This window comes from Podarcis raffonei, chromosome 4 (assembly GCF_027172205.1).
Source record: "Podarcis raffonei isolate rPodRaf1 chromosome 4, rPodRaf1.pri, whole genome shotgun sequence".
Taxonomy (NCBI): Eukaryota; Metazoa; Chordata; class Lepidosauria; order Squamata; family Lacertidae; genus Podarcis; species Podarcis raffonei.
Genome location: NC_070605.1, coordinates 98372444 through 98399186, shown reverse-complemented (window position 1 = coordinate 98399186; position 26743 = coordinate 98372444). Strand labels below are relative to the sequence as shown.

The 26743-nt window shown below is 40.5% G+C and overlaps 1 protein-coding gene across 2 annotated transcripts in view; it reads left to right on the top strand.

Annotated features, from left to right (window-relative positions):
* The window catches only part of UCHL3 (ubiquitin C-terminal hydrolase L3), a 29908-nt gene extending 4496 nt beyond the window's left edge, over window positions 1–25412 (top strand). For both annotated transcript variants that reach the window (XM_053384655.1, XM_053384654.1), the window contains 7 exons: window positions 282–410; window positions 6192–6348; window positions 6714–6799; window positions 8588–8635; window positions 22176–22251; window positions 24783–24841; window positions 25194–25412. In XM_053384655.1, coding sequence (XP_053240630.1) covers window positions 282–410; window positions 6192–6348; window positions 6714–6799; window positions 8588–8635; window positions 22176–22251; window positions 24783–24841; window positions 25194–25277 — 639 coding nt within the window. In that variant the 3' untranslated portion in view covers window positions 25278–25412. The remainder of the gene's footprint in view (window positions 1–281; window positions 411–6191; window positions 6349–6713; window positions 6800–8587; window positions 8636–22175; window positions 22252–24782; window positions 24842–25193) is intronic.
* The last annotated feature ends 1331 nt before the right edge of the window (window positions 25413–26743 follow it).

Here is a 26743-nt window from a genome sequence, read left to right as displayed (position 1 = left end):
ATTTGCAAAACTGACTGCGTTGCCCCCTAGATCTCAGCTACACTTAAGTTCCAGAAGCAAAACCATTTTTCCTTGAGCTTTGAAGAATTTGGTTTCTTAATAATATATAACTTAACATTGCTGTTTATTACTACCATCCTCTGTCAGTTGTGCTGTCTACGTTGAACCATACTGAAAGATGCAAAATATGACCTTTCTTTTGGAAAGAATTTGTTTTACAGTACACTGTGTGACGGATATACTTATTGATAAATGCTTAATGTGTATCTCTCTTTTCCTAGTTTCTCAAACAGCTGGGAATACATCCCAGCTGGCAATTTGTGGATGTTTACGGCATGGAACCAGAACTCCTTAGCATGGTGCCAAGACCTGTTTGTGCCATCCTTCTCCTCTTTCCAGTAACAGAAAAGGTAATTCTTATTTATCTTCAACACGGTTATCTTCCCAATGAAGTACTTTAACTTTGGTGTCTTACAAATTACCTAAGGAAAGCAGGCTTTGGTAGGTTCAGATCTTGGTCTGACGAACCATGGTTTATCAGACTAGAACAAAGCTATGTTTCATACACGCTCACTCCCGTTTTTCTCTTCTTCCTTCATGAACCTTGTTTGGGTGAAGAGACTCTAGCTTCTTTTCTTTTTTAAAAAAATATTTTTAATTAAGAATTTCAACATAATAATTTTAACAAAGATACATCAGCCACATTATCCCCCCTTCCCCCCCCAGACAGAAATCCACCCTCCCTCAGCTCCTTTCTCTGGTTTCTCAACACATATTTTTATTTGCATGTTGTAAAATTGTAAAGATCCTCAGTTTGTCTATCTATATATTACCAATAAAGATTTTGTGAATGTTTATTCGAAACTTGCCAAAGAGTTCAGTTCATTTTGTTGTTTCTTCAAATATTTTATAAAAGGTTCCCATTCATCTTTAAAGTCATTTATCCTTGTCACGTAGTTTGTATGTCAGTTTTGCCAATTCCGCATAGTCCATCAGTTTTTCTTGCCACAGTTCTTTCGTCGGGATTTCTTCATTCTTCCATCCTTGTGCTATTAAGACTCTTGCCGCCGTTGTCGCATACATAAAAATATTTTTAAATTTCTTTGGCAGGTCTTTCCCCACAATCCCTAATAAAAAAGCTTCAGGTTTTTTCACAACTTTTAAATGAAACATTTTCTTTAACTCATTATATATCATTTCCCAGAACATTTTAACTGTACTGCAACCCCACCACATATGATAAAAAGTCCCTTCTTTTTCCTTGCATTTCCAACATAGGTTTGAGCCCGTTTTATACATTTTCCCTAATTGTACTGGTGGTATGTACCATCTATACATCATTTTCATGTAGTTTTCTTTCACTAAAGAACAATCTGTAAATTTTAGGTCAATTTTCCATAACCTTTCCCAGTCTTCCAACATAATATTGTGGCCTATGTCGTGCGCCCATTTAATCATAACTGCTTTCACCTATGTGTCTTTGGTCTCCCATTCTAACAAGATACTGTATGCACCTTTCAACAGTTTTACTTTCCCTTCTACCACTTCTTTTTGAAATCTAGATGTTGTATAACTAAATCCTTTCTTGTTGTCTTCTTTGTATGTTTCATGTAATTGTCGATAATGTAACCAACTTTGAAAATGGTCTTTTATTTCTTCGTAGTGTCTTAATTTCCATTTTCCATCTTGATCCTTTAACAGATCAGACTATGTAATCCACTTTCCTTTCTTTCCAAGTGGTTTGAGCAGCAAAGCTTCGTGTGGTGATCCTTTAATGACAGAAGGAGGATCTGGTCCTCCAGTTCTTCCTGTTTCCCTTGAACCCCTTCCACAATTCCCTTTTTCTCTTAGTTCTCCTACCTTGTCTCTAACTTTTTCCCGTTTGTCCACCTTGGATTCTAATTTATTAACCTTGTCTCCCAACATCCCAAATTGCTCTTTCAAAACTCTGTTTGAGTTTTCAATATCCTTGCGTACTTGTTCAATCAATGTTTGATTGGATTGAGTAAATTCCTTTTCCCCCCAAAAAAATTTGTTATTGGTTTTCACAATATTATAAACAAACAAACAAATAAGACAAACAAACATAAATCATAGCCTGATTGAAATTTACACTTATTAACTTTGTTAAATGACTTCCCTGCTTCCCCTTGGTTGAATTTTATTGCATATCCTTTTAAAGGTTTCCCAAATCATAACTCTTATAAAATTTAACTTAAACATTAGCATCCTTAAATCTTCACTTTATGAAATGAAACATATTAATTCATCACTTAACATAAATAAAATCCAAAGCCGAAGCCAATTAAGTATCTGCAAGCTGTTTTCAGTTAATTTAACTTAACATATTTAACTAAATAATCATTAAATTTAATCCACTCTTCCTGATACTCCTCCTCCTTCTGGTTAGGTCGGCTAGCTCCAAAAAATCCATCATCTTCATCTGCCATTCTTCTATCGTTGGTAATTTTTGGGTTTTCCACTTTTTAGCTAACAAAATACAAGCAGCAGTAGTGGCTCTGCAACTTTCTGAATTCAGGAAAGAAATGGTTCAATCAGTGCAGGAATTTACTTGAACTGCTGCTACTGCCACAACTGGATTGAGTAAATTCCTGCATTGATTGAACCATTTCTCTCCTGAATTCAGAAAGTTGCAGAGCCAGAAGGTCTGCCTGCTCTTTCCCCCCTTTCTCTCCAATCTCTGCTTGTCCACTAGCCCTTCTGCTGGCTGCCGCAGCTGCTCCCCTCCTAGTTGTTACGGTACCTTCCTTGCCCATCAGGTCTTATCAGCTGGTTCCCAGTGTTATTTGAGATGTCCAAGGTCACACCTGCTAGCCCAGTTCCCTCCAACCGTGAGACTTTCCCCCCTGCAAACTTCCTTACAGTTTCACTTTCCCTCTTATCTGCCTCCTCCCTCCAGACAACAACAAAACTTATAATCATATAACAAAAGGAAGGCACAAACCAAAAGGAAAAAAAGAAATAAAAGCTTGAAATATAACAGGGGACATAAAATATACAATTAAAAGGGTATCAAATAAAAAAGACAAAAGAAAGTAAAAAATAATTTAAAAATCCAGAATACAGACGAAAGGAAAAATTAAATCAGTTCAGCTCAAAATTGGTGTCTTTAAGAAACTAAAATGTTATTTAATTTGTACTTATCTGCTTGTAATTGTCTCAAACTGTATTGGCTTACAATAGTTCCAAAGTTTATGTCTCCATATTATTTCCTGTTTGTAATTCCATGGCAAGTTGTCTTATTATTTAATTCACTAAAGTGCTGGAGATTGACTCAACAGGTCCTTCTTGGCAGGCTCTTTCAGTCACTTGGGGGTGTAGAAATTAGTTCAGAAGCTGTTCCAGGCTCTTTCCCACTTCCTGGGGTATCCCCAGATGTGCTAAGAGTTCCCTGCCGGCTTCCTTTATTTCCTTTCTTCCCCCCTTCTTTTTTCAGCTCTGCCAGTTTAAAAGGTCTGCTCCAATTCCTCCAGCTGTCAGTAGATTTTTTACTTTATAATCCAACAGATAACTTGATGCAGTTACTGTATATATTCTTTGATATAGTCAGAGTAAAATGTATTAATTCTCCATTGCTGTAGTCAGTCTCTATATCCCATTCACAAAAACGTTCCTTTGCAGAGTTCACCCACAGAAATCGGAAGCTGACTTCCTGTATTGCTTCCGTTTCGCCAAATCAGTTTTTTAAACCCTAATTTCAATTTTAAATGTTTTATTTGGCCCTTACCTCTAATCGGAAAATCCACTGCTTCTGGTGACGGATCGTAGCTTCGGCAGCAGGCTGCATTGGTGCCGAGCGAACTCAAGCCTCTTCGCTTTCTCTTCTGTGCGCACAGCCACGGCCGGGAGACGTTCGGAGGGGCGAGATTTTTCGCTCAGCTGGAGCCCTCAGGTCCTCACTCTCCAGTGGGGTTTTTTTGGGCGGTGCCCTGAGCTCTAGCGCTGCCCTCAAAGCCTTTCTGCCGGCTCTGTGTCACAGACGACACTTAGCACACCACCATTCTCCTCTGCAGCGGACCGGAAGCGAGACTCTAGCTTCTTAAGCCACAGTTTCTCATGACACTTGAACTTGTTTAAGGCTTTCTCCCAAGTAAGGATTTGATCCTGTACCCTAAATCTCAGTAGACCAAAGTTCTCCTAAAGCAGGGACCTACAGCCTGCATGCCCAATTTGTCTCACCAGGTCATCGTGCCAAATTTGCGCACCTGCCATCATATGTCAGCCCCTGTCAGAGTGACTTGTTGGGAAACGAGGGACCTGGAATATGCCCCGTCAGGTGGGAACGATTCCCTACCTCTGTCTTAAAGCTTATGGCAGGTCTGCAAACAGTGATAATGTGGAGCAGGAGGAAATAGTTAACACCTGCAGTCCTTTACTTTTCCCGATAAACCCTTCCTGGGTATGCAGAATATATCTAGCCACACATTTGCAAATGAATCCAAAAAATTAGTAGCAACTGGCCATGTAATCTAAGGGAACCATTTTTTATTTGATTGCCTGAGCAATAGAGGGTTTTTCATATAGTTGACTTGGTCACCTGGAAGCCATGGATGTTTACAAGCCTGCATTGATCAAGTTCTCACAGTACAGTCAAACCTCGGTTTTCGAACGTCTTGGCTGCCGAATGTTTTGAAAGCTGAACGCCGAAAACCCAGAAGTGAATACTTGCATTTTCAAATGTGCCTCAGAAGTTGAACGGCTTTCTCAATTTCCCCCATTCAACTTGCTGACAGCCCTTTGATCCTCGGTTTTCGAATGTTTCGGAAGTCAAACGGACTTCCGGAACCGATTAAGTTCGAAAACCGAGGTTCCACTGTACTTTATTTTTTATTTTTATTTTTTTATAATAATATTTTATTAAGTTTAACAATAGAGAAGGACATCACCAAACAAAGAACAATAAAAACACAAAAACAAGATTTCACAATACTGTACTTTAAACTTCGTTTTTCTCAACCACAGCCTCTTTGGAAAACATAATTCTTCAGGGGAGAAAAGCCTGGATATTTAATTTTGTTGGCCACCAGTGTAGACACTGTTCATATAGCAAGCAGTTCAGGCCAAAACCTGTACTAACCTGTTGGGCCTCCTATTAGCAACTGCAGTGTTGAGTTGCTTAATTGTTTAAATTTAAAAATGTTCTGATATTCTAAAATGAAGTTCCCTAGTAATTGAGAACAGAATCTTTACTTTTTAAAGTGGCAGGAAGCAGGTATTCTTAGAAGAAAAATAGGCAAATATCTCTTCTAAGGTCATGTTTGTTGCTCAGTGTGTATATTTATTTAACAACAAACTGTGGTTTTCCACAAAACAACTGTGTTTGTTGCTATGAAAACCTAAGCTGCTTTAATTTACTAACATTACAGTTCTAACCTTGGACCAAGCCACATTTAATTCAGCTTTCCTCTGAGGAGACGTGGCTAGGATCACACTTGAAATACTACTTTTTCCTGGTTTTTGTGACCAGGTTAGCCAAAGGTTTGTTTCAGCATGAGCCAGGCCTTTGCAACAGTCCAAGTTGTAGTGTATCTCAGTTGCTGAAATCCGGGAAAGGTTTAAATATGTTTGGAAATGTTAAACACCTGTACAATAGGCTTGTTTGTTTGTTTTAGGATATTCTAATGATTTATATTTCTTGAATTAGCTTGGTTGGGAGCAAAGGTTAAAACATTTGTCAACTGAAGAGATTGCAGGTAGATTTATAACAGAATGTGCTATATAATAGACACAACTAGCTGTCATGTGCTTTGAAGATTATTGATCCAATGAAAGAACTCGGTATAATAGTGTATAGACTTTAAGCATAAGCTAGCAGATGTGAAAACTAGCAAGGTTTAGTTTGCTTCAGTTGACAGTAGTTACCTTTAGCTTGTGATGTGCTCTTTGTAAAAGAAGATGGTGAATTTGCCATGGGAAGATGGTGAACTAGCCATGCTAAGAGCATAAATTGATGCATGTTTACTGAGAGTAAAACAGTCAGTTAGACAATCCGTAATGTTTAGAAAGGTCTCCAGATTACTAGTGGCAGTATCTCAAAACAAGAACAAACTTTATTTTTAGGTTGTATTGCTTCTTTTTGGCCAGGACTGCTTATGTTATAGAATTATTCTTTTAAAAAACAGAATTGGGAAAAAGCAAATTACGACGTGTTTTTTATTCTTGCCTTCTAGTATGAAACATTCCGAACGGAAGAGGAAGCAAAAATAAAAGCTCAGGGACAAGAAGTAAAACCATCAGTGTATTTCATGAAGCAAACAATCAGCAACGCCTGTGGAACTATTGGGCTTATTCACGCTATTGCAAACAACAGGGATAAAATTAACTTTGGTAAATACTTCATTTCTACTGTGGTGCCTCTTAATGGTTTGAAGGGTAGGGGGCGCTCCTGAACTGCTTATTGCTTATACTGAACTGCAGAAAACTTAGAAATAAGCAAAAGTTGGCTGAAATGCTCTTGGAAAACAATTGCCATGATATGAATAGCTGCAGCAGAATAAAATACATAGCAAATTCAGCATGGATTTTTAAGATTAATGTTGTCCTCAGTTCTTAACAGGTACTGTAATTATTTATGTTGTCACTTCATGTGAAATAAATAAGATGTGATAAGTTCAGTAATGCTTTTTTGTCATAGAGTTCAAAGTAACATATTTTAACATATTTTTAAATTCATGTTCTTTTATTTGTTCTAGAAACTGACTCCTCACTAAAGAAGTTCCTAGATGACTCTATGCCCATGAGTCCTGAAGAGAGGGCCAAATATCTAGAAACTTACGAAGTCAGTATCATTCCTTAATATAAATTTGGGAAACGGGAGTATTTTGCTTTTAGGCCCATGTATGTCAAGCCAGATTGCACAGGCTTTGGGTGGGGCAGTCAATGCAGGGTTTTGGGTTCATTTTTACTAAGGAAATCTAAGAACTACATGGGACGCGGGTGGCGCTGTGGGTTAAACCACAGAGTCTAGGGTTTTCTGATCAGAAGGTCGGCGGTTTGAATCCCCACGACGGGGTGAGCTCCCGTTGCTTGGTCCCTGCTCCTGCCAACCTAGCAGTTCAAAAGCACATCAAAGTGCAAGTAGATAAATAGGTACACTGACTCCCTTGGCCAATAAAGCGAGATGAGCGCCGCAACCCCAGAATCGTCCACGTCTGGACCTAATGGTCAGGGGTCCCTTTACCTTTACCTTTACCTAAGAACTACATACATTTGGCTGAATTTTATTATCTCTCTCTCTGTGTGTGTGTGTGTGTGTGTGTGTGTGTATACACACACACACACACACACTGCCCTTTGTTGCTTGAAAGACAGTATCAGTGGAATAAAATGAAAGGCAGCATCATAGAAGCATTCAAATATTTACACTTGGACTGCTCAGCCATATGCCTGAGTTCAGAGAGACAACTTCATTTGCCAAAAGCCTCTCAAGGTGCGCCCCATTCCCACCCAACCTGGCTGACCACAAGGCCCAGGCTGGAAGATGTGGGAAGAGATGCTCCTTCAAACGCTTTGGTTTGATGCTGTTAAGGGCTTTATATATTAATGCATGCCAGCAGCTCGAATTTGGTCCAGTAACAGATAAGGTGCCTGTGCAGCATCAGTGTGATAATAAGATATCCCTGATCCAGTCCCTTGCTGCTTGCAAACACCTGTACAACCTTGTTTGATGAAGATGGTTTGGATAGATGTTGGCGTACTAGTGGCATCACAGCCAGTAGGCACAGTTGTGGGCTCTTAATCTGTGTTTTGTTGGTTTTGCTAGGAAACCAACACCTGTACTCTAGCTGCTGTCTTTCCTGGAGCTCCTCCGTCTCACTATTCTGCAGTAAAGTCAGGGCCACACCAGCCATGCCAACTAGAAAATTCCCCATAGCATTCAAGTATCCCATCAGTTTCATAAGTCTCTCGCGGGCAGACCATCTTAATTTCCCCCCCAACCCTGGGATGGAGAGGGGGCGATGAGGAGCTCCCACCATCAGTCCAGACCTCATCACAACCTCAGTATCCACCTAAAAGGTAAAGGTAAAGGGACCCCTGACCATTAGGTCCAGTCGTGGCCGACTCTGGGGTTGTGGCGCTCATCTCGCTTTATTGGCCGAGGGAGCTGGCATACAGTTTCCAGGTCATGTGGCCAGCATGACTGGCGAACCAGAGCAGCGCACGGAAATGCCGTTTACCTTCCCGCCAGAGCAGTACCTATTTATCTACTTGCATTTTGACGTGCTTTCGAACTGCTAGGTTGGCAGGAGCTGAGACTGAGCAACGGGAGCTCAACCCGTTGCGGGGATTTGAACCACCGACCTTCTGATCAGCAAGTCCTAGGCTCTGTGGTTTAACCCACAGCGTCACCTGCATCCCAGTATCCACCTACACTTCCCCTAAATGCTACTTGGGATCTGAAGGCACATGATTTCATTAAAAAAGCTGCTGGTATTTGGTTAAAGAGTTCAGAATGGTATTTTTATTTAGACAATGGGAGGGAACTGGGTTTGGCACTTGGATTATTATAAATCACTGCATAATGTAAGATCTTGCCTATAAACTAATTGCCTTTTTATTATTTCAGGCTATCCGTGTCACTCATGAATCCAGTGCCCATGAAGGTCAGACTGAGGTATTGAAGTTAGTGTGTTTTCCCCCTGAATAAAATTTTGAGTTTGTATGCAGTTTCTAACCAATTGGTGTGTGGGGGGGGGGTTCTCTCTTTTCTGTAATTTTTTCCCCACTAGGTTGCTAAAAACTGGAAAAAGTGGTATCTATCCTGCAGGGAAGTAGCAAGGGTCCATATGGATGTATGAAATATATAAAGTTACAAATATAAGATGTTTCACTGGTAGCTGTTATATTATACTGGCTCATAGTTGTAAAGAGACAATGCTTAGGTCGATGTCAGTTCATCCATTTATTTTCTGAGTAAAAAGCCACTTCTGCCATCAGTATGGTAAGGATAATACTAGTCATGTTTTATTATATGAATTTTTTTTTTAAATGAGGCCTTACAGCTAAAGAACTTGGGGAAAGTGCTATATGAATATTAATAGGAAGCTTTTTATTTAATATTGTAAATGCATGGACAATCATTTTCTTACCATAGGAACATTGCCTTCTTCCTACCCTTCCTCCTCAGTTCACACCAGCACATACATGATGAGCACATTGTGAGCACATTTAACGCTAAACGACACTCTTCTCTAATCTAATCTAATCTAATCCGATCCCATGCGGTGAGACAGCTGTGGTTATAGGCTGGTGGCTGGGTTGTTTTTTTTTAAAAAAAGACCCATCTTGTACAATCAATGATAAAATTGAAATGCTTCTATTTTTTAGTTGATTTCAGCAGGATTTAGCCTTGTCTTTAATTTTGGATCATGTCCATTAGCCATCGCGAATGGCAAAGTATCAATAGGTGAAGGTTTAGGCAGGATACATACAATAAAACTGGTGTCCCACCTGTTCGTGCCACCTTCTTCTTCCTGGGTTCTTTGGGATAGGGCTGAGGCAAAAGAAATCCTGAGAGCATTGGCGTGTTCATGTGTTCTCTAGTTCACGATGCGCTGCCTTGCAATGGTTAAGCGTTCCTCAACTAGATGTTGGTCTCCCCTGCAGTGGATCCTTTCCAAAACTTTGTGCATCAAAGGCCCACGACAGGCAAAATGGATACTTTAGTATTTTGTATTTAAAGATAACATGTAACATTTAAGTTACAATAATAAATTATTATTATATGTAGCACATTAGGCCGTCCAAAGCATGGCTGCATACTTTGTCTCGTATCATTCATATAGCGTAATAACGGAATGAAATAAATTTCAGCGTATGCAGCCAGGTTTACTAAATGCAGCAGAAATCAATAATTTCTGTGTTGATTTTAATTTAGCATTATTTGCCTATGCATTGTGAAAAGATGCAGTTAAGCACAAGCCCTGCTTACAGATATGTTTGAGCAATGATGGGGAGGGAAAGGTAAAAATTGTATCTGGCAGGCTGTAGGATGGAGAACAACGTAGTGCTGTTTACTAAACACTGAAATGCTTCAGTTGTACGATACGATATATTTATTGTCATTGACCCATGCAGAACAATGAAATTGAAAAACTACATAAAACTACATAAAAACTACATAAAACATTCAAAAACACCTAAAAACTCTGAAACCCCATTTTGAAATACACTATACAATAGAAACCCCTTATGCTGCGTTTAGAACCAGAATTGCATTTGCATAGAAACTGTTTCTCAGGCGGCTAGTCCTGGCCTTTATAACCCTATACCTTCTTCCAGAAGGCAGAAGCTGAAAGAGATCATTTCCAGGGTGCGTACTATCCTGCGCTATCTCTGCCACTTTCTTATGGCACCTGGCAGCATAGGTTTGATCTAAGGTGGGAAGAGTGCACCCAATTATTCTCTCTGCATTCCCCATTTTGGCTTTGCTTGCAACAGGTTAAATGAATCATTACGGTGAAAACCTTGCCAGAGGCATAGCCATGCTGGTTTTTGTAGCAAAAACAATCAAGGAGCGTTGTGGGCACAGTAAAGACTAACAAATATTAACTGGGCTGGAGCGCCCAAAATCTTACGCTGTAATTATTTGTCAGTCCTTAAAGTGTCACAGGACTTCAGTGTTAGCAGCCTGGCTTGTACATCACATGAAACTAAAACTTGGTTTGGGGTGAATGAACAGGCTCCTGAAGATGAGCTCACATCTGCCTTGTTTCTCCCTGGTCCTTTTGGCTGCCGTGCCAAGCTAAGGTGTGGCTTGACTTAATGTTTCATTTGACCCGGGCCTGTGGTTTAGCGCTCTCCAGACTAACCACAAGCTGTGTGAACCAGTCACTAACTAAAATGGGCTGGGTGCCTGACCTTGTGAGTTTTTAAGTTGGGAAAGCCTCGTTTTATTACTGGCTTACACTGTTTGTATTACAAGGGTGTAGAAAGCAAACTTGTGCTGTGTAACCTCTAGGTGGGGATACAGTACTCGGTGCTAAAATATGAAATTCTATTTGCCAGATGCCTTTTTCCATTTGCTAAATGTATACAAGTTGCTTTCTGGAGTGGATGTGCATGACTGTAAAATTCGAAGCATATTTTCATTGGGCTATATATATACAGTGGTACCTTGGGTTACATACGCTTCAGGTTACAGACTCCGCTAACCCAGAAATAGTGCTTCAGGATGAGAACAGAAATCGTGCTCTAGTGGCGCAGCGGCAGCAGGAGGCCCCATTAGCTAAAGTGGTGCTTCAGGTTAAGAACAGTTTCAGGTTAAGAACAGACCTCTGGAACGAATTAAGTACTTAACCTGAGGTACCACTGTATATATATATATATGTGTGTGTGTGTGTGTGTGTGTGTGTCCCCCCTAAATTTAGTTAGGAATCATTACAAAAAATCTTGACTAGAAATTGTGACAGAGAGTTTACTTGTTGCATTGTATTTGAAATAGGTCTGAGGGATTGCTGTAATAGCCGTGCTACAATGCCTATTTGTATGCTGGTACTGAAAAGATGCTATGCTAGCATTAAACAGTGATCCACTGGTATGGATGTCTCGAACACATTTAGTGCTGCTGTTAAAATTGCTTCCTAATTTTAGATGGTAGCAGTGCCAATGGTTTTAACTGTGCTTGTAGTGAGCTGTGTGATCATGTGGTTCCCTCCCCACATCTTCCTGTGTAGCATGGATTCCGCTCAGTTCACATGTAACATTAAGCCGAATCATGAATATATGTGAATTTTAGGCGTGTGGGCACTCACTGTAATAATCACAGCTGCTTTGCTCCACCACCAATTGCTGTGTTGACACCCATGGCTGACTTCCAGTTTTCATAGCTATGGTTTTAAGGGACCGTTTGAACCAGGCCAATGTTTTGATGGAAGCAAAGAATCTTTAAGATGCAAATAAATATTTTGTATATCCCCACTGTGCTCCGTAGGGCTGGGCAATATTTTGGTTTTTAACATTGCGATATATCACCAGCTAAACTTTGTGATATATCGACATATCATGGTGTCTGAAGTAAACATGGAACTGTGTAGAGGCTCAGTCTGGGAACTCTTGAACTGTTATTTCCAAAACACTTCTTCTAACACGCTCAGATGTATGACTATTTTCTGTTGATTTTGCACACTCATCTTTTGAAGTTGGGATTCTAGGAGTGCATGGATGCAAAGTTAATCTTCATGGTTTCCTCGTAAAACAAAAAACCCACAAAAATAGATTGGCATAAGTTCAAAGAACAGCAAGTCCTTTGTTTGTAAGGTGAAATTGCATCCAAAAACTCGTAGTTAGCAGTTTCCTATTTTACAAGGAAAGCTCAGATAATCCATTTCTGCTCTAAATACAGAATTGCACTCTGCATTGTGTATAATGTTCACCTCCTTGCCTGCAGGTTAGACCGCATTACACATCCAGATGGAATATGTGCTTTCCTCAGAGTATTTGATGTGAGGCAAGAACTTCCTAGGTGACCTTTTCCACAGTTTGCTATATTTTTTGCTCTGGGAATCCCCATAGCTCAGTGGCCTAGCAATTTACTTTGCCTCCAGAAGATGCCAGGTTGAAACTGCAGCATCTGGGAAAGCCTGACAGCTGCTGCCGGTCAGTGTAGACAGTTCTGAGCTTGATGGGCAAAATGGTCTGACTGGTTCCTTAGGATTTCTAGGAATAACAATTAGTTCATTACCAGAAATATTAAGCAATCCATCATTATTACTTCTGGTTGCAGAACATACAAAAAATGGGTGCTCACTATGTACAGTGGTACCTCGGGTTACAAACACTTCGGGTTACAAACTCCGCTAACCTGGAAGTAGTACCTCAGGTTACAAACTTTGCCCCAGGATGAGAACGGAAATCATGTGCTGGCGGTGAGGCGGCAGCGGGAGGCCCTATTAGTGAAAGCGCGCCTCAGGTTAAGACCGGACCTCTGGAATGAATTATGTTTGTAACCTGAGATACCACTGTACATGGAATATATCTTAAAGTGAAGAGAACAGATTTCTGTGGCAGCTCCCTACAGATAAATTTAATGAATGTGCGTAACTTAGGGATGGAGCTTGCTGCTATGAACTTGCCCCCTGCAGGTTCATTCATATATAAACGAACATCTCAAGAAGCATACCTAGAGTGTGCAATACACTGATATACTTGGCCCCACTCACATATTCTTCGTGTAATATGCCGTTCACTTCCCCTTTTGCAGGTGGGTCAAAGCTCCCCCCCCCCCAATAAATCCCTCATGCAGTAAGATGTCTGAGAGACAGAATGTTAACGGGGAGCTTTTACCATAATTGTATCCGCATACTAGAAAAGGTTGACCGGTTGAATTTCTGCCTACCACACAGCTGTTAAAGCTACAAGGGCCCCACTGTCCCTTGTGCCTACCCTAAATGTTGCAAGGGACTCAAGTTTTCATACGTTGTAAGCTATTTATGCTATGGTAAATGCTTTCATCAATTGATCTGAGACCGGCAATACCGCATTCTGTGCAGGACGAGGTACAATATCTTACATAGGTGGTGGTGCAAAAGGAGATGAAAAGACACATACGATTTATAGCAAGCAAGGTTCAGATGCCCATGCTTGGATCAATTCAAGATTAAACTGTTACAAAGCATATTATAAAAGCATTGTTGTAGCTCTTATTTCTACCTCATAACAGCATTGCTGTAATTATCAGCGGAGGCCAGATGAACATTCTCTTCCTTTATTTTCACAGAAAGGAATGGAGTCTTTGATGTGAATGCCCATTTTAGTATTCATGCCAGCAGCACAACCCGTGGAAAGGATCCCTCTACATTTCTGCCATGGGTGCAGAAGCATTTAAGAGCCCCCTCTGCCCACGTTGCTGCTGTGATTGACAATCCCACACAGCAGCAGTTCCCTAAAAACAAGTTACTGAGTAATGGCCGTGGGCTATACTGCAGGTTTGTTGTATACAACTTTTGCAGACTACCTGCCCCAGCAATGTTGTATGGCTGTATTGGGCTTCGTTCTAGAACTGATGTCAGCCTTGCTTTCTTAACCACAATACCGTGCTGCAACATGGATGATGTACTATAATGCTAGATTTAATTTTTATTTGCTGGAGCTTATTTATGTTTACAAACTGTGGAGGGAGTGGGGAGAATACCTCTTTTTTTGCGTGAAATTAAGCCTCTGTTAGAAAGAATACGAACTCTGTTGGTACCTTTTGGATTTCAGTGGACATGTCACCATCAAGTCAGCGAAGCTAAAATCATGGATTTTTCTTCGTTATCTTCTCTAGACAGTAGTCACTTCCATAGCAGAGGAGGTAAAAAGAAAATGGCTTTGGAATGACCCACAAAGTCCATTCTCCAAATGTCTGGAAAAAGTCATTCCTGAGGCCATTTTCTGGTCTTCTGTTAGGTTTGTGTACTTTTTCTCTAGTACTTGTCAATCACAGCTCTGACGGCGCTCATTGGAAGGGCAGGAGCAGGTGCATATGTCTGAAAGCAATTGCTTCAAATGGCGGCTGCTTTCTAACATTTATGTTCTGCACAGGCTAGAAACTTCCTTTTAAAAAGAAAAAGAAACATCTTAGAGTGTGGGGCTCCTGGCAGCCATGCAGATGTGTGTAGACCAGCCAGCAACACTTTGTACATATTAACCTTGGATTAGTGGAAATTATATCCAGTGAATTGATGGCTAGGGGTTATCTAATAGTATAATTTATGCAGTTTAACTGAAATTTAACATTGGGAAATACATTCCCATTTTAAAGCCTTAGCTTCCTAATCAGTTTCTGCTACCTTACAAGTATAAAATCATTGTGTTGGATGGATGGCCTTGTCTCCTGTCTTGATGGGACTCTTCATTGCTGATTTCCTGAAACTTGTTATTCAGAGCAAAGTACACATGCTGTAAAGTTATTTCCTGCCAAGTGTTAACCGAGCTAAGTTATTGCCTTGGCAAAGCTTGTTTTTATTGTGTTTCTAGGCAAGCAATTCACCCACCAGGAAAATGAAGCCGAACCTCCCTTCCCAAATAAGGCTGAGGTGTTCTGGAATGCAGAGCTAAATATGTTATCTAGCTTTGGCATTTCAATTATGAGAAAACTTTGGGCAACTCTGGAGTGATAGGTCTGCATTTTGCAACTCACCCATCGGGCTGTCAGTGAAACTTTACTGGTTCCAAAAAGACGAATGTGCAGTGAGCTGCCCATTAGAGCAGACTTTTAATTTTAGGGCTCCCGAAGGACTTTAAGATGACAACAATCGTATTTCCTGCATTCCACCATGGATTGCCCAATCCTCCTTGCTGCTGCTGAATTCACTGTATTCCTCTCCGCTTGGCAGGTCGCAGGAGCAATTATTAACATGGCAGAAGGAGGTGTATAGGGATAAGTCTAGCAGTCACACTCCCTTTAGCAACAGCTGTAGTATATAGTCTTCCAGTACTCAAATTACAGTGTATTTTTTTAAAATTGTGTGATTTCTTGACCAGATGGTACTCTTCTTGTTCTTCAACAGCTGTGTGAAAAAAGTTGTGCTAGTGTCAGTAACTCCTGTCGGAGCTGGAATTGACTAGTGGACTCATCCTTTTGAGAGAGGAGGATAAACTTGAACCCTTCTTCTTGACACGCTTATTTTCTACATGCTTTATGGGGAAAGTATTCAAATATAGAATCCCATTCCCAGGTGACTTAAATTTGTAGAACACAGGGAAAGCTCTACCGCTTGATCCTGCTTGCTATATAAACTGGCCTTTACTAATCTCAATTTTACTTACTTATTTAAATAATCCATATACTGTTTAACTACAGTGTATCCAAGCGGTTTGCAAAGATGCAATACAAAAAATAAAAATCAGTTAAAACTATAAAATTAAACTTCAGTTAAAATACCTGCCGAAATAATAATAACAACAAAATTCTGTAGGTGTCATTAAGTTCAGTAGGGAAGGCACCTGTTTGTCCTCAAGTGGAAGGGACTTCTATAAAACTGGGACCACAGTACTGGACAGCCATGGGGGAACCATTAACAGGGACTGCCCCCCAAAGACCTCCGTGATCAGGCAGCGCTATAAGGGATTAGGTGACCCTCAAGGCATCTTCAGGGTGTTGTAAATTAATACAAGAAACTTCCTTGGAACCTGGCCTGGTAGGGTATGGGCTGCCTGTGCAAACTTTTGAGCACCAGAGGTACGTACTGGTGATCATCTGTCCCTATCAGCAGTCTAGCCACAGCTTTTTTCACCTGCTGTGATCAAGTCTTGAGGTTACCAGTGCATGGTTCCCTGTGGCCAGATTACCCCTGTCCCAAGAACAGGTTTATTGGCTGCAGCTGGTAAAAAGCATTCCTAGCTCCTGAAGCCACCTTGAGCTTCCAGTGACAAAGATGGATCCAGGAGCACCCCCCAAAACTCCCAATCTGTTCTTTCAGAGGGATCGCAGCCCTATCCAGAACAGGTAACTGGTCAGTCTCCAGGACACGAGAACAACCAATTCACAGGGCCTCTGTCTTCCCAGGGTTCAGGCCTGGCTTCCCTGCCCCCATTTGGATCCCATCTTTTGTGATTTTCTCACTTAAAAACAAAAAAGCAACTGATCCTTGAGCTTGTTTTATCAGGGAGACCAACTCACACCAAGTGTGCCCCAGGTAGCAGAGTCTGTTTGAAGGCTGCTAGTCTGCCTTTCCGGCCCTAGAGTGCCCATCTCATGAAGTGATGAACCACACTAGAGCTTTCTTATTTCTCTCCACCACCACCCCATGCCCTACCTACCGCCACATAACAGAATGATGGGAAGATAGCAGACCCACAAGAATTTATCACACGGTGCCTGAAATTGCATTTGCAGGTGGTTTAGAGGAGCCTTGATGTTATGTAAGATTAAGAGCAGCACGAACACATTTGCCATGAAAAAAAAGAACAGCACAGCAAACGTTTAGATCGTAACAGCTCTTAGATAGCATCAGTTAAATTTCTGTCCCTTCGTATGTGTGGGGCAGCTGTGGGGTCAGGTAGCTTCAGCTAATGCAAAATGCTGCAGCTAGACTAGTGCTGGGAGCAAACTACTGTCAACACTTGACACCGGTGTTCAAAAGACCTGCATGGTTTCTCATTTGCTACTGTGCCAGGTTCAGGGTTTCTGTATTGGCGTCCAAAGCCCTGAACAACTTGGACCCAGGGTACCTCAATTAATGTCTTAACCCCTTAGATAATCTGGGGGAGTAGTATTAGTGGTCCCCTACGAACCAGAAGCTTGAGTCACGTCAGTGGGGAGTAATGTCTTCAGTGCTATGGGCCTCACTCTGTGGAACTCTCTCGCATTAGAAATCAGGCAGGCACCGTACCTGCAACATTTCAGGCTCTTTTATTTCAGGAGACCTTTGCACCACGGACGCAAGTTCTGTTTTGTTCTGCGATGTTTTAAGTTGTGTTTCTAAATGTTACTTACGGTGTGTTTTTAATTTTTTGTAAGCTGCTTTGAAACCCAGATGGGGTGAAAAGCGGGATATATTTTTTAAAATAACATGATCAAAAACTGTACAGTGACCTCTAAAGCGGGTAAAGTTGTGTCTTCTTTTCTTTTCTTTTTAATATTTGTGTAGTCACCATCAACCTCACCACAGCCTGAGTTTAGCCACTGCAAAATGAAGGCTTCACCCTTGCGTCGCTCTGCTTCCTTGACCCTGATCAGATGCAATCATGTAGCCTCTGCAAAAGCCACAAGCCCTGTAAAGGCTACCAGTCCACCTGTCTCCCTCCAGCGCTGGCGGCCCACAATACCCCTATCATCTATTGGGCTCCATTCTTTTGTAAGTGTAGTCAATCTTCCATCTCTTCTCTGCGGCAGGCGCCCTTGACATTTAGGCTTCATGGCGGGTCTCTTTGGCTCTGAATTCCCTTAGGGCTTTTTCCAGTAGACGAAGCATACTGTCTTAAATCCTCATCAGCAGACAAATAGCATTAGGAACGTCTACTCCCCCCCCCCCAAAGATTTTTCCTATCTTCCATCTGGTTTCTCTTATCTCATTGGTGCTTCGTTGGGTCTGCTAATTCTTAGTTCTGTGCCAAATCTGCTCCTATCACATCTGATTGAAAGTCTCTCTGCTTTTTTCCAGGGCCCAGTGCTCTGCGCGCTTTGCAATACTCTCCAGCTCTTCCTGATCTAAATCTTTCATCAGAGATGTACAATATGGCTTAAATGTTCTATTGGCATCACTGATTGTTTACATTTGCAGTAAATATATGTATATTCTGGTCAATTGTAAAAATCATCCAATATGATCTTGATCTTGGTTGATCTTGTTCCTTTCTTTTGTAATAACAGGCATTTGAATTTTACCAATGAACAAATATTTTTCTGCAACTTAAACAAGAGGTGCTTATCTTGTTTTCAAATTTCCCTTGTCTTTTTATGACTGTATTAAACTGCATTGTGTGTTCAAATTCTAATCTTTTTTACTTCTAGTTTGGGAGAGGCCTAGCTACCAGGAAGAGAGTCTGAACACTGTCTCTGTGTGGTACTGACAACATGAATAGGTTTTTAAATTTCTATTAAGATGCTAACCTTTGGCTTAAAATAGAGAGCTCATATAAGCATTAAAAATTTTTATAAATAAAGTTGATGGGTGCTTATTGCTATTACTTCCATATTAAAAAGTTAATATACAGACACTGACCTACATAAAACTAAAAATACTCTACTCTGGATAAATGTTATGCTGTAACAGTTGGTTTGATGGAGGATGTAAAATATCTCATAACCAACTCAGTAGCAGACTTTTGAATAAGTTAAAAGAGCAGTGATCTGAACTGATTAAGATGTATTGTAAAGAGTAAACAAATATGGACCACATAGACTCTTCTTTTAAAATCATCAAAGAAGGCAGTTGTCAAGAGATACGCAATACTTTCAGAAATTGAATTAAACCAGACCCAAATTCTCATAACAAGAAGTGGGATAAGGGAGTGCATCAATCTTACTCTTTCTATACAACAGAAACTCCTCTTTGGAACCGTGTGTAGACTACTAAGCGCTAACCAGAAGACAAACTTCTAAAAAATCAATATATCAGTGGCATCTTTCAGCTCAAAGATTAAGCAGGATATACAAGAGCAATAGCACTCCACAGCATCTTGACCAAACGAGATGGGGGCAGGATGGAGAAGGATGTTCATTCATTGTGGAAACTCTTTTCCTTTGGCTGCATTCTAGTACCCATCCATGTAGTTTGTTGAAAGCTTGCTAAATCTGTAAGACACTGAATACTTTAGCACCAGGAACCTTTAACAATGGACAGTGAATGGTCTTCTGTGATCAGCTGGAAGCACAATTATAACTGACGGAGCTGTTTCCCCCACAATCCTGTCTTTGTTACATTTAAAGATGTCCGCAGGAACCTGGGAACTCTGTTCAAACAGGGTTTGCGTTCTTTGCATCTACATGATACAGCCATGGTGTGAATGAATCGATTTATTTCAGTCACTGGCCAGAGTACAGCCATGGTGTCACTCTGAAATGAAAAAGTGATCACCGCTACAGAAGTTTGTCTAGGTGCAATGTCAGTTTGAACACATCCACAACTTTTTTTGCATCTCTGTGCAAACTCATTGCCGTGAGTGAACACTTGCTGGAGGGGAGAACAGGAGAGTCACAGGGAAGGCATGAGAATATAGTGGTTTGGAATTTGTCATTACGATTCTTAGGAATAACTGAGTGGGCAAGTGCCATCAGTTCTAGAGAAAATGGCTGCTACAGAAGCATTCATTGTCAAGTTAGAAACTGCTGTTCTTGGCCACACCGACACTAACTTCTGGAAAAGCTGGTAGATCTGTACGTTTCATCTTCACACAACTTTCAGGCCTGCTTTGTGTTAACGTATTTGTGTACCTTTTTCTGAAAGTGACGTGAATGTGGGACCGAAAATCTGTGACAATGAAAATTTAAGATCTAAAGGAGAACTGGAACTAAGAAATGCTTCTGAATGTCCTCTAAGACTAAAACTGATAGGGGCTAGAAGAAACCTCTGCAAGTTCTCAATGTGATCCTTCATCAAAGGCTCAAAGGTTACATGCCCCTGTGTAAGTAATACAGTGGTACCTCGGGTTACAGATGCTTCAGGTTACAGACTCCGCTAACCCAGAAATAGTACCTCGGGTTAAGAACTTTGCTTCAGGATGAGAACAGAAATCGTGCAGCGGCAGTGCAAGGCCCCATTAGCTAAAGTGGTGCTTCAGGTTAAGAACAGTTTTAGGTTAAGAACGGACCTCTGGAACGAATTTAGTTCTTAACCTGAGGTACCACTGTACAGAATTTGAGTGCTAAGTATACGGCAAACTGCTTTGAGTCTTGAGGCACAACTGACCCCAATATAATATTGACTTGTGGGAAAAACATCTTGAGACAATACTCCTTGACAACATCCCCCTATTTTTCCACAGTTGGAAGTCGCTACAGTCTCAAAATTACAAGTTTGTTATAAGTGGCCATGGGTGAATAGTCAGCCAGCCCATGTTTCATATCCATGCTTTTTCCACTTAACATTCAAAGCAGGCGTGGACATATCAGTCACACAGATACCAATCAGTGAATCATGTGAGTTTTTCTGTGCATTTCCTGCACACTTTGTGCAACTTTGTAAGCTACTATCACATCTCCCCTTTAGTTGTGTCTTCCTCCCCCACAAAAAGAGAGTTGCAAACTATATATTTGCACCTCTTTGCAGAAAAAGGTGTCCCATCCTTTGATTTTTTTATTCTCTTTTAACACTTTCACAACTCTTACACAAATCTTTCATCTCTACAGGGAGCTACTGTTCCAATCTAGAAATGAATGTCTCTAGCCTGGACACTTGTGCTATTATATCTGCAAATGACACTGTCATAACATTACATTAGGTTTGTAGTGTTCTTAACGTGTGCCGTCGGCATGTTGTTGCAAAAGCTATGTACTAACCCAGAGTTTTTGGCACTGAAATGCTTCTTGCATCAATGAGAACACTTGGAATACCTTTTGGCAGAAATGTGAGACTTCTAAAAAATGGAGTTAATTTTAACCAGCTTCTGGAGCTGTTGCCACAAAGAACAGTGTATTTTGGATGTCTGTTAGACCAATACTTCGTGCATAGGTGGAATTAAATTACCGTGATACATTTGCTTCAGTTGACTTTCTAAATTACACAGCCATTCTGCGTTTCTAATTCTTAAGCTGTCATACTGGCTATTTTGTTAAAATCAGATTATCATTATTCTATACCACCCTTCATCCAAAGATCTCAGGGCAGTTTACAATATAAAAACTTCATTTTAGCTTTTGTTTTGCACGGGGGCTGCAGTATAATGATCAATAGTATTTTGTAAACTGTGGCTGCAAAATGCCCAATAAATAGCAATGGTCAATTTCATTATTTGTTTAGAAATATTTGCACCCCACTAATGCACCAAAGGGCTCACAAAAGTGCCTTACTAAAAATCTCACAATAAAAATAGCATTTTAAGTCTAGTATTGGGATCAGAAACTACATGGTTCCCTATGATGCCAGGATTATTCAAGTACCGTTTCGTATCACCATCCTCTGTTTCTCCTGGTATTGTCCTGTGGCCATTGCCTGATAACCAGCCCAGCAAAACGGAAGCTGTGTTTTTGTTAGGAAAGGACCATTTCAGTATGAAATTATGTATACAGACTCAAAACAAGAGTTTACAGTGCAATCTTACGCCTTAGCTGTAGACCTCATTGTGTTCAGTGGGACTTGCATCTGTCAGGTGTGTATGAAAAGGAGAGGGCATACTTTTGTCTAGTGTGAAAATGTATATATTAGCCCAAATTTCAAGTGTGTGTATGTGTTAAAGTACATTTTTTGTAGGTACAGTAGTGGCCAAAGTACCATCTTCATCCTCCATTCCTTTGAGACAGGTCTCTTCTCTCTCCAGTGCCAAAGTTCTCAAATGAGAGGTGCCAGAGGTCAAGCCTGGACAAAACCAAAACCAACCCTAGAAGCTGGTTCAGTCTTGAGGAAGAGTGTGCTTTTCTTTATTTAGAAGCCTATGTCCTTTATACTTCACATGTATTGTTCAAACCGGGTTCATAGGTTGAGCCCTGGCTCGGGTTAAGTTCTTCCCAAATGGGTAGAGCAAGAGTTTCAGCTCCTACTAATGACTTGCATGCATGTTGTATTCTCTCGCAGGCACCCAGTATAGATGAAAAAGTAGATCTTCACTTCATCGCATTAGTAAACATTGATGGCAGTCTCTACGAGTTGGGTAAGAGCAATCCTTCTCTTTCAAAACGGATCATATTATCATCTAAGGTAAAGGTAAAGGTACCCCTGCCTGTACGGGCCAGTCTTGACAGACTCTAGGGTTGTGCACTCATCTCACTCTAGAGGCCGGGAGCCAGCGCTGTCCGCAGACACTTCCAGGTCACATGGCCAGTGTGACATCCTTAATGCCTTAATGCTTAATTTTTGATATTTTTACCTCGGGTGTATAGCCTGCCTGCCAAGAATGGATAGTGATTATAAGATCGTCCAGTAAAGAATTCTCGGTCAAGTAATTATGTTCTGCCTTTCGAGAACCACAGTTAAGAGGAATTGAAGAATATTGGAACAGCTACTTTTGAAAGGGGAAAGCTGTTAACCTGATGAGCAGGCCTCCGTTTTAGTTCATAACTTGTTTCTGATTTTTTAATGTATGAGTTGATAATGGGTTTCCCCCCTACCTTGAATGTGCCATGGATTTAGAGTGACTTTTTGAAGATGTATGTTGTCTTCCGTGAGCCTGTATAAAGTGAAGTCATAGGAAACTTGCAATTGCAAACCTTGCATGTGAAAAAGGCTGTGGATTCAGTCCCCAGAATATCTGATCAAACAATCTCTAGTAACAGGGTTAAGAGAGGCAGTTGCCTAAGACCTCAGAACTTCTAATACTCATTAGTACTGTGTCATTAGTATAACTTCTTTGATTTGAATCCATAGCACCAAAACTGTACACACAAAGTTTCCTAAGATCTCCTCTTATTGTACTGTCCTTTTGTGCCTTATTTAGTCTGTTCAGATTGTTTGCTTTTTGAATCCTGGAAGACCACCTAAACACAAAACACTTACGCTTTGCCACAGAAAATATGCTCTTTATATTTATAGATAACAATTTACCAGAATAGACTAGGGAACAGGATAAAAAAAAACTTAGCTTGCAAACTGTGTGTGGTCAGCTCTAGGTCTGTGGAACGCAACCAAGAATGTGCATTGCGGAACTGCCTCTTGGAGTGCTGCGTATATAGAAGTCAACCATTGCAGTAAACACATCGAAAATGTCTAAAGCGCATACCTCATATGAAAATAATTTAGGGATTTGTCTGTGATGGAATAAAAATAGCTACCAAACTAAATGAATTTACACAAGAAACTGAAAACTGGGAATGGAAGACGAAGTCTTTCCCGGCATATTTAATGGAAGCTGAGAAGTTGGCTTCATGAATTTGGCTATCTATGTTGGATAGCTTTAAAAAGTAATTGCCATAGAGGATCAGCCTGCTACTATTAATCAGGTAGTTAAATTGTGCCTCCATACTTAAGGGCAGGGAATGTCTGAATTTCTAAAACCAAGCATAGAAGGGCCTTTGCCTTTGGGTCCTGTTTGAACTTGGAGGCATGTGTCTGGGCCCTAATGGTGGCAATGGGAAGCTAGTCTGCAGGGGATCTTAATTCATTTTATAGTAAGTTAGCATGAAAAACCCAGTAGCTTTCCATTTGCTTTGATCTGTAAGACAGAGTTGTTCCGCCTGGCCTTTGGCTTGGAGCCAGTTTGATTCCCTCCCTCTCTTTCTTTTTTCTTTTCCTTCTCCTCCTGCGAGGAGGCTACATTTTAATATTTTAATGTTGTATTTTAATGTTGTTTTTAAGTTGTAATCATTCAACTTGTTTTTATTATAGCTTGTAAGCCGCTCTGAGCCTGGCCTTGGCTGGGGAGGGCGGGGTATAAATAAAAATTATTATTATTATTATTATTATTATTATTATTATTATTATTATTATTATCTGTGTACATGTTTATAAAGGAAGAACTAGAGCAATGCCCAACTCTCAAGACCAACTCTGTCAGTGGAATTGGTATATGCTGTTAATACATAGTCATTCACATTTTTGTTCCAACAAGCTTTTGCAGCTGGATGAATAGGTCTCTGCTATAGTTCATAGAATCATGGAATTCTAGAGCTGGAAGAGACCCTGAAGATAATCTAGTCCAGTGTTTCCCAACCTTGGGCCTCCAGCTGTTTTTGGACTACAACTCCCATCATCCCTAGCTAGCAAGACCAGTGGTCAGGGATGATGGGAATTGTAGTTCAAAAACAGATGGCGGCCCAAGGTTGGGAAACACTGATCTAGTCCAACCCCCTGCAATGCAGGAATTTGTAGCTATCCCAGATGTCCATTTTCTGTTGTTTCTAAACTTCCTGTTTTGTTTAGGGGTTTTTTTGTACAGTTTTGTAACTTTTTTTAGTAGGGCTTATTGCATGTCATACCTTGTCTTGGGACATATGTTGTGGAAGGTGATTAAATAATGATGATGATGATGATTTTAAACCTTGGCTACTCGTACAAATTTAACTATAGTACAATTTTGTTGTACGTATAGTGGGGAAAATATCAAAGGATTAAATGACCTTAAAACTTATTTTATGGGATCACATGAGGTGTAGTATTTGCCCCATGAGGAAGATTGCCATGTCAAATTTACTACTTAATGCTTTCTACATAAATTCTTAAGAATTTTCTTTCTGTGTTTTCCAACAGATGGACGGAAGCCTTTCCCAATAAACCATGGGCAATCTAGTGACGACACTTTTTTAGAGGTAGGAATGTTGTTTCATATCAGCAGACTTTGACACTTCTTATAGCAGAGCTATTGTGGGTGGTATGAAGTATTTACTATGTTATTTTGTGAAACTGCTGTTGTAGAATATAGTACAAACTTAGATGAGCTTCAAATTGCCAGTACTGCTAGAAGCTGGGCATACTGAATATTGTTTTCTGCTTCATATTATCTTTATGATCAGTCTTCTGATCAGTCAAAATTCCTGGTAAACAAATGCAGAACTGTTCTCACCATTCCTAATGTTAGTTAGGCAATGATTGATCAATTTCAGTTGTGTTTGTTTTGCAAAATAGATGACGCATCCTTATCCTTTCTTTCCTCTTAACTAGGATGCGGTAGAAGTATGCAAGAAATTCATGGAACGTGATCCAGATGAATTAAGGTTCAATGCAATTGCTCTAGCAGCTGCCTAAATTATTCTTGCACAAGGACAGAAACTGCCTAATGTATTGTAACAGAATAATGCTTTTGCCATAAATCAATGATTGAGTTTTTGATACCATGCAAATAACATGTTGATGTGGATTAAACTTCAAATTTGTCCTTTATCTCGTGTAGCCTGTTTCTTCTAGAGTATTTTGAATGATTGCATGAATGCATTCCAGGAGAGCAGCTGTGTTAGTAGCACAACATAATGAAAAGCGCCATGGACCTAGTTCACAGGTTTTGTGGTTTTTTTACTGGGCGCAAGCAATCCTGATTATCCTCGTACATAGCACAGCAAAATTCATCTGATGCTGTCTAATTTGGCTACCTTGGATGTGGCCCATAGCAGTTTCTCTGATTGCAGCAGTCAGAGAAAGCTTCACCACTATAAAGGAAATTGCTGCAGGCACAATGCAGTTCTCAACATGAATGTGCAACAAAAGAAAGGTCAAGACAACTCCTGTTTGCAGAGCAACTGATCTGGTCTTACGGGTTATTGCATGGACTTTTGGTAAGCAGTTGCCAACTTCGTGGGATGTTGTTAAGGGAGCAGTCCTGTACACAAGAAGCTCATATATGTTAATCCAGTGTAAAGTTACACCAGATCCAAACCCCATTCAGAAGCAAGGCTACTTGCTCTCAGCTGAGCTGGCCCAAATCTGTCAAGAGGGGAAAACAAGCGTTTGAAAGTGTTTGACTTTCCCCACACTTTCTGCATTCTGGGGTTGCTCTTAACCACAGTAGGCCTTAGAACTGACTCTGTGTAAACAGACCGTATTAATAAGACATGGCATACATCTCTGAAATGAGCACAGGTTTTTATGGCAAATGACACTAATAACATGGGCTAGAGCAGGCTTCCTTAACCACGGCCCTCCAGATGTTTTGGGACTACAATTCCCATCATCCCTGACCACTGGTCCTGCTAGCTAGGGATCGTGGGAGTTGTAGGCCAAAAACATCTGGAGGGCTGGGGCTGAGGAAGCCTGGGCTAGAGCTATCCCTGCCAATGAGGAATATTAATATCTCTGACCAATTCATTAATTAATATTACTACTCTTTGTATACCTCTTCCCCCCCCCCCACCCAATTGACTTTTCATCTTAATCCTGATGCATCAAGATGAATAAGAGGATACAGCCTTTCTGAAATTTTTATCTGCTATGATGACACTGTATTAAATAGCTAGCTACTGGACTGAAGAAGAAGAACATCATTATTGTCTTGTGTCTTAATAAAGTCACTGACTTTCTTTTATATGCTTGCGATTAGCTCTTACTTGCTTTTGTAACATTTGTTACAGAAGTCAAGCTACTCTGTTCATAATTCCCCTGAGTTTTCCACTGAAGATAACGAACCACGTTCTTAAGAGATGGCTGAAAGCCTTGGGGGAAAAAATCATTCACAGCCATGCTAACTAATGGTTCCCATATTCTTTTCCAACTAAGATTCA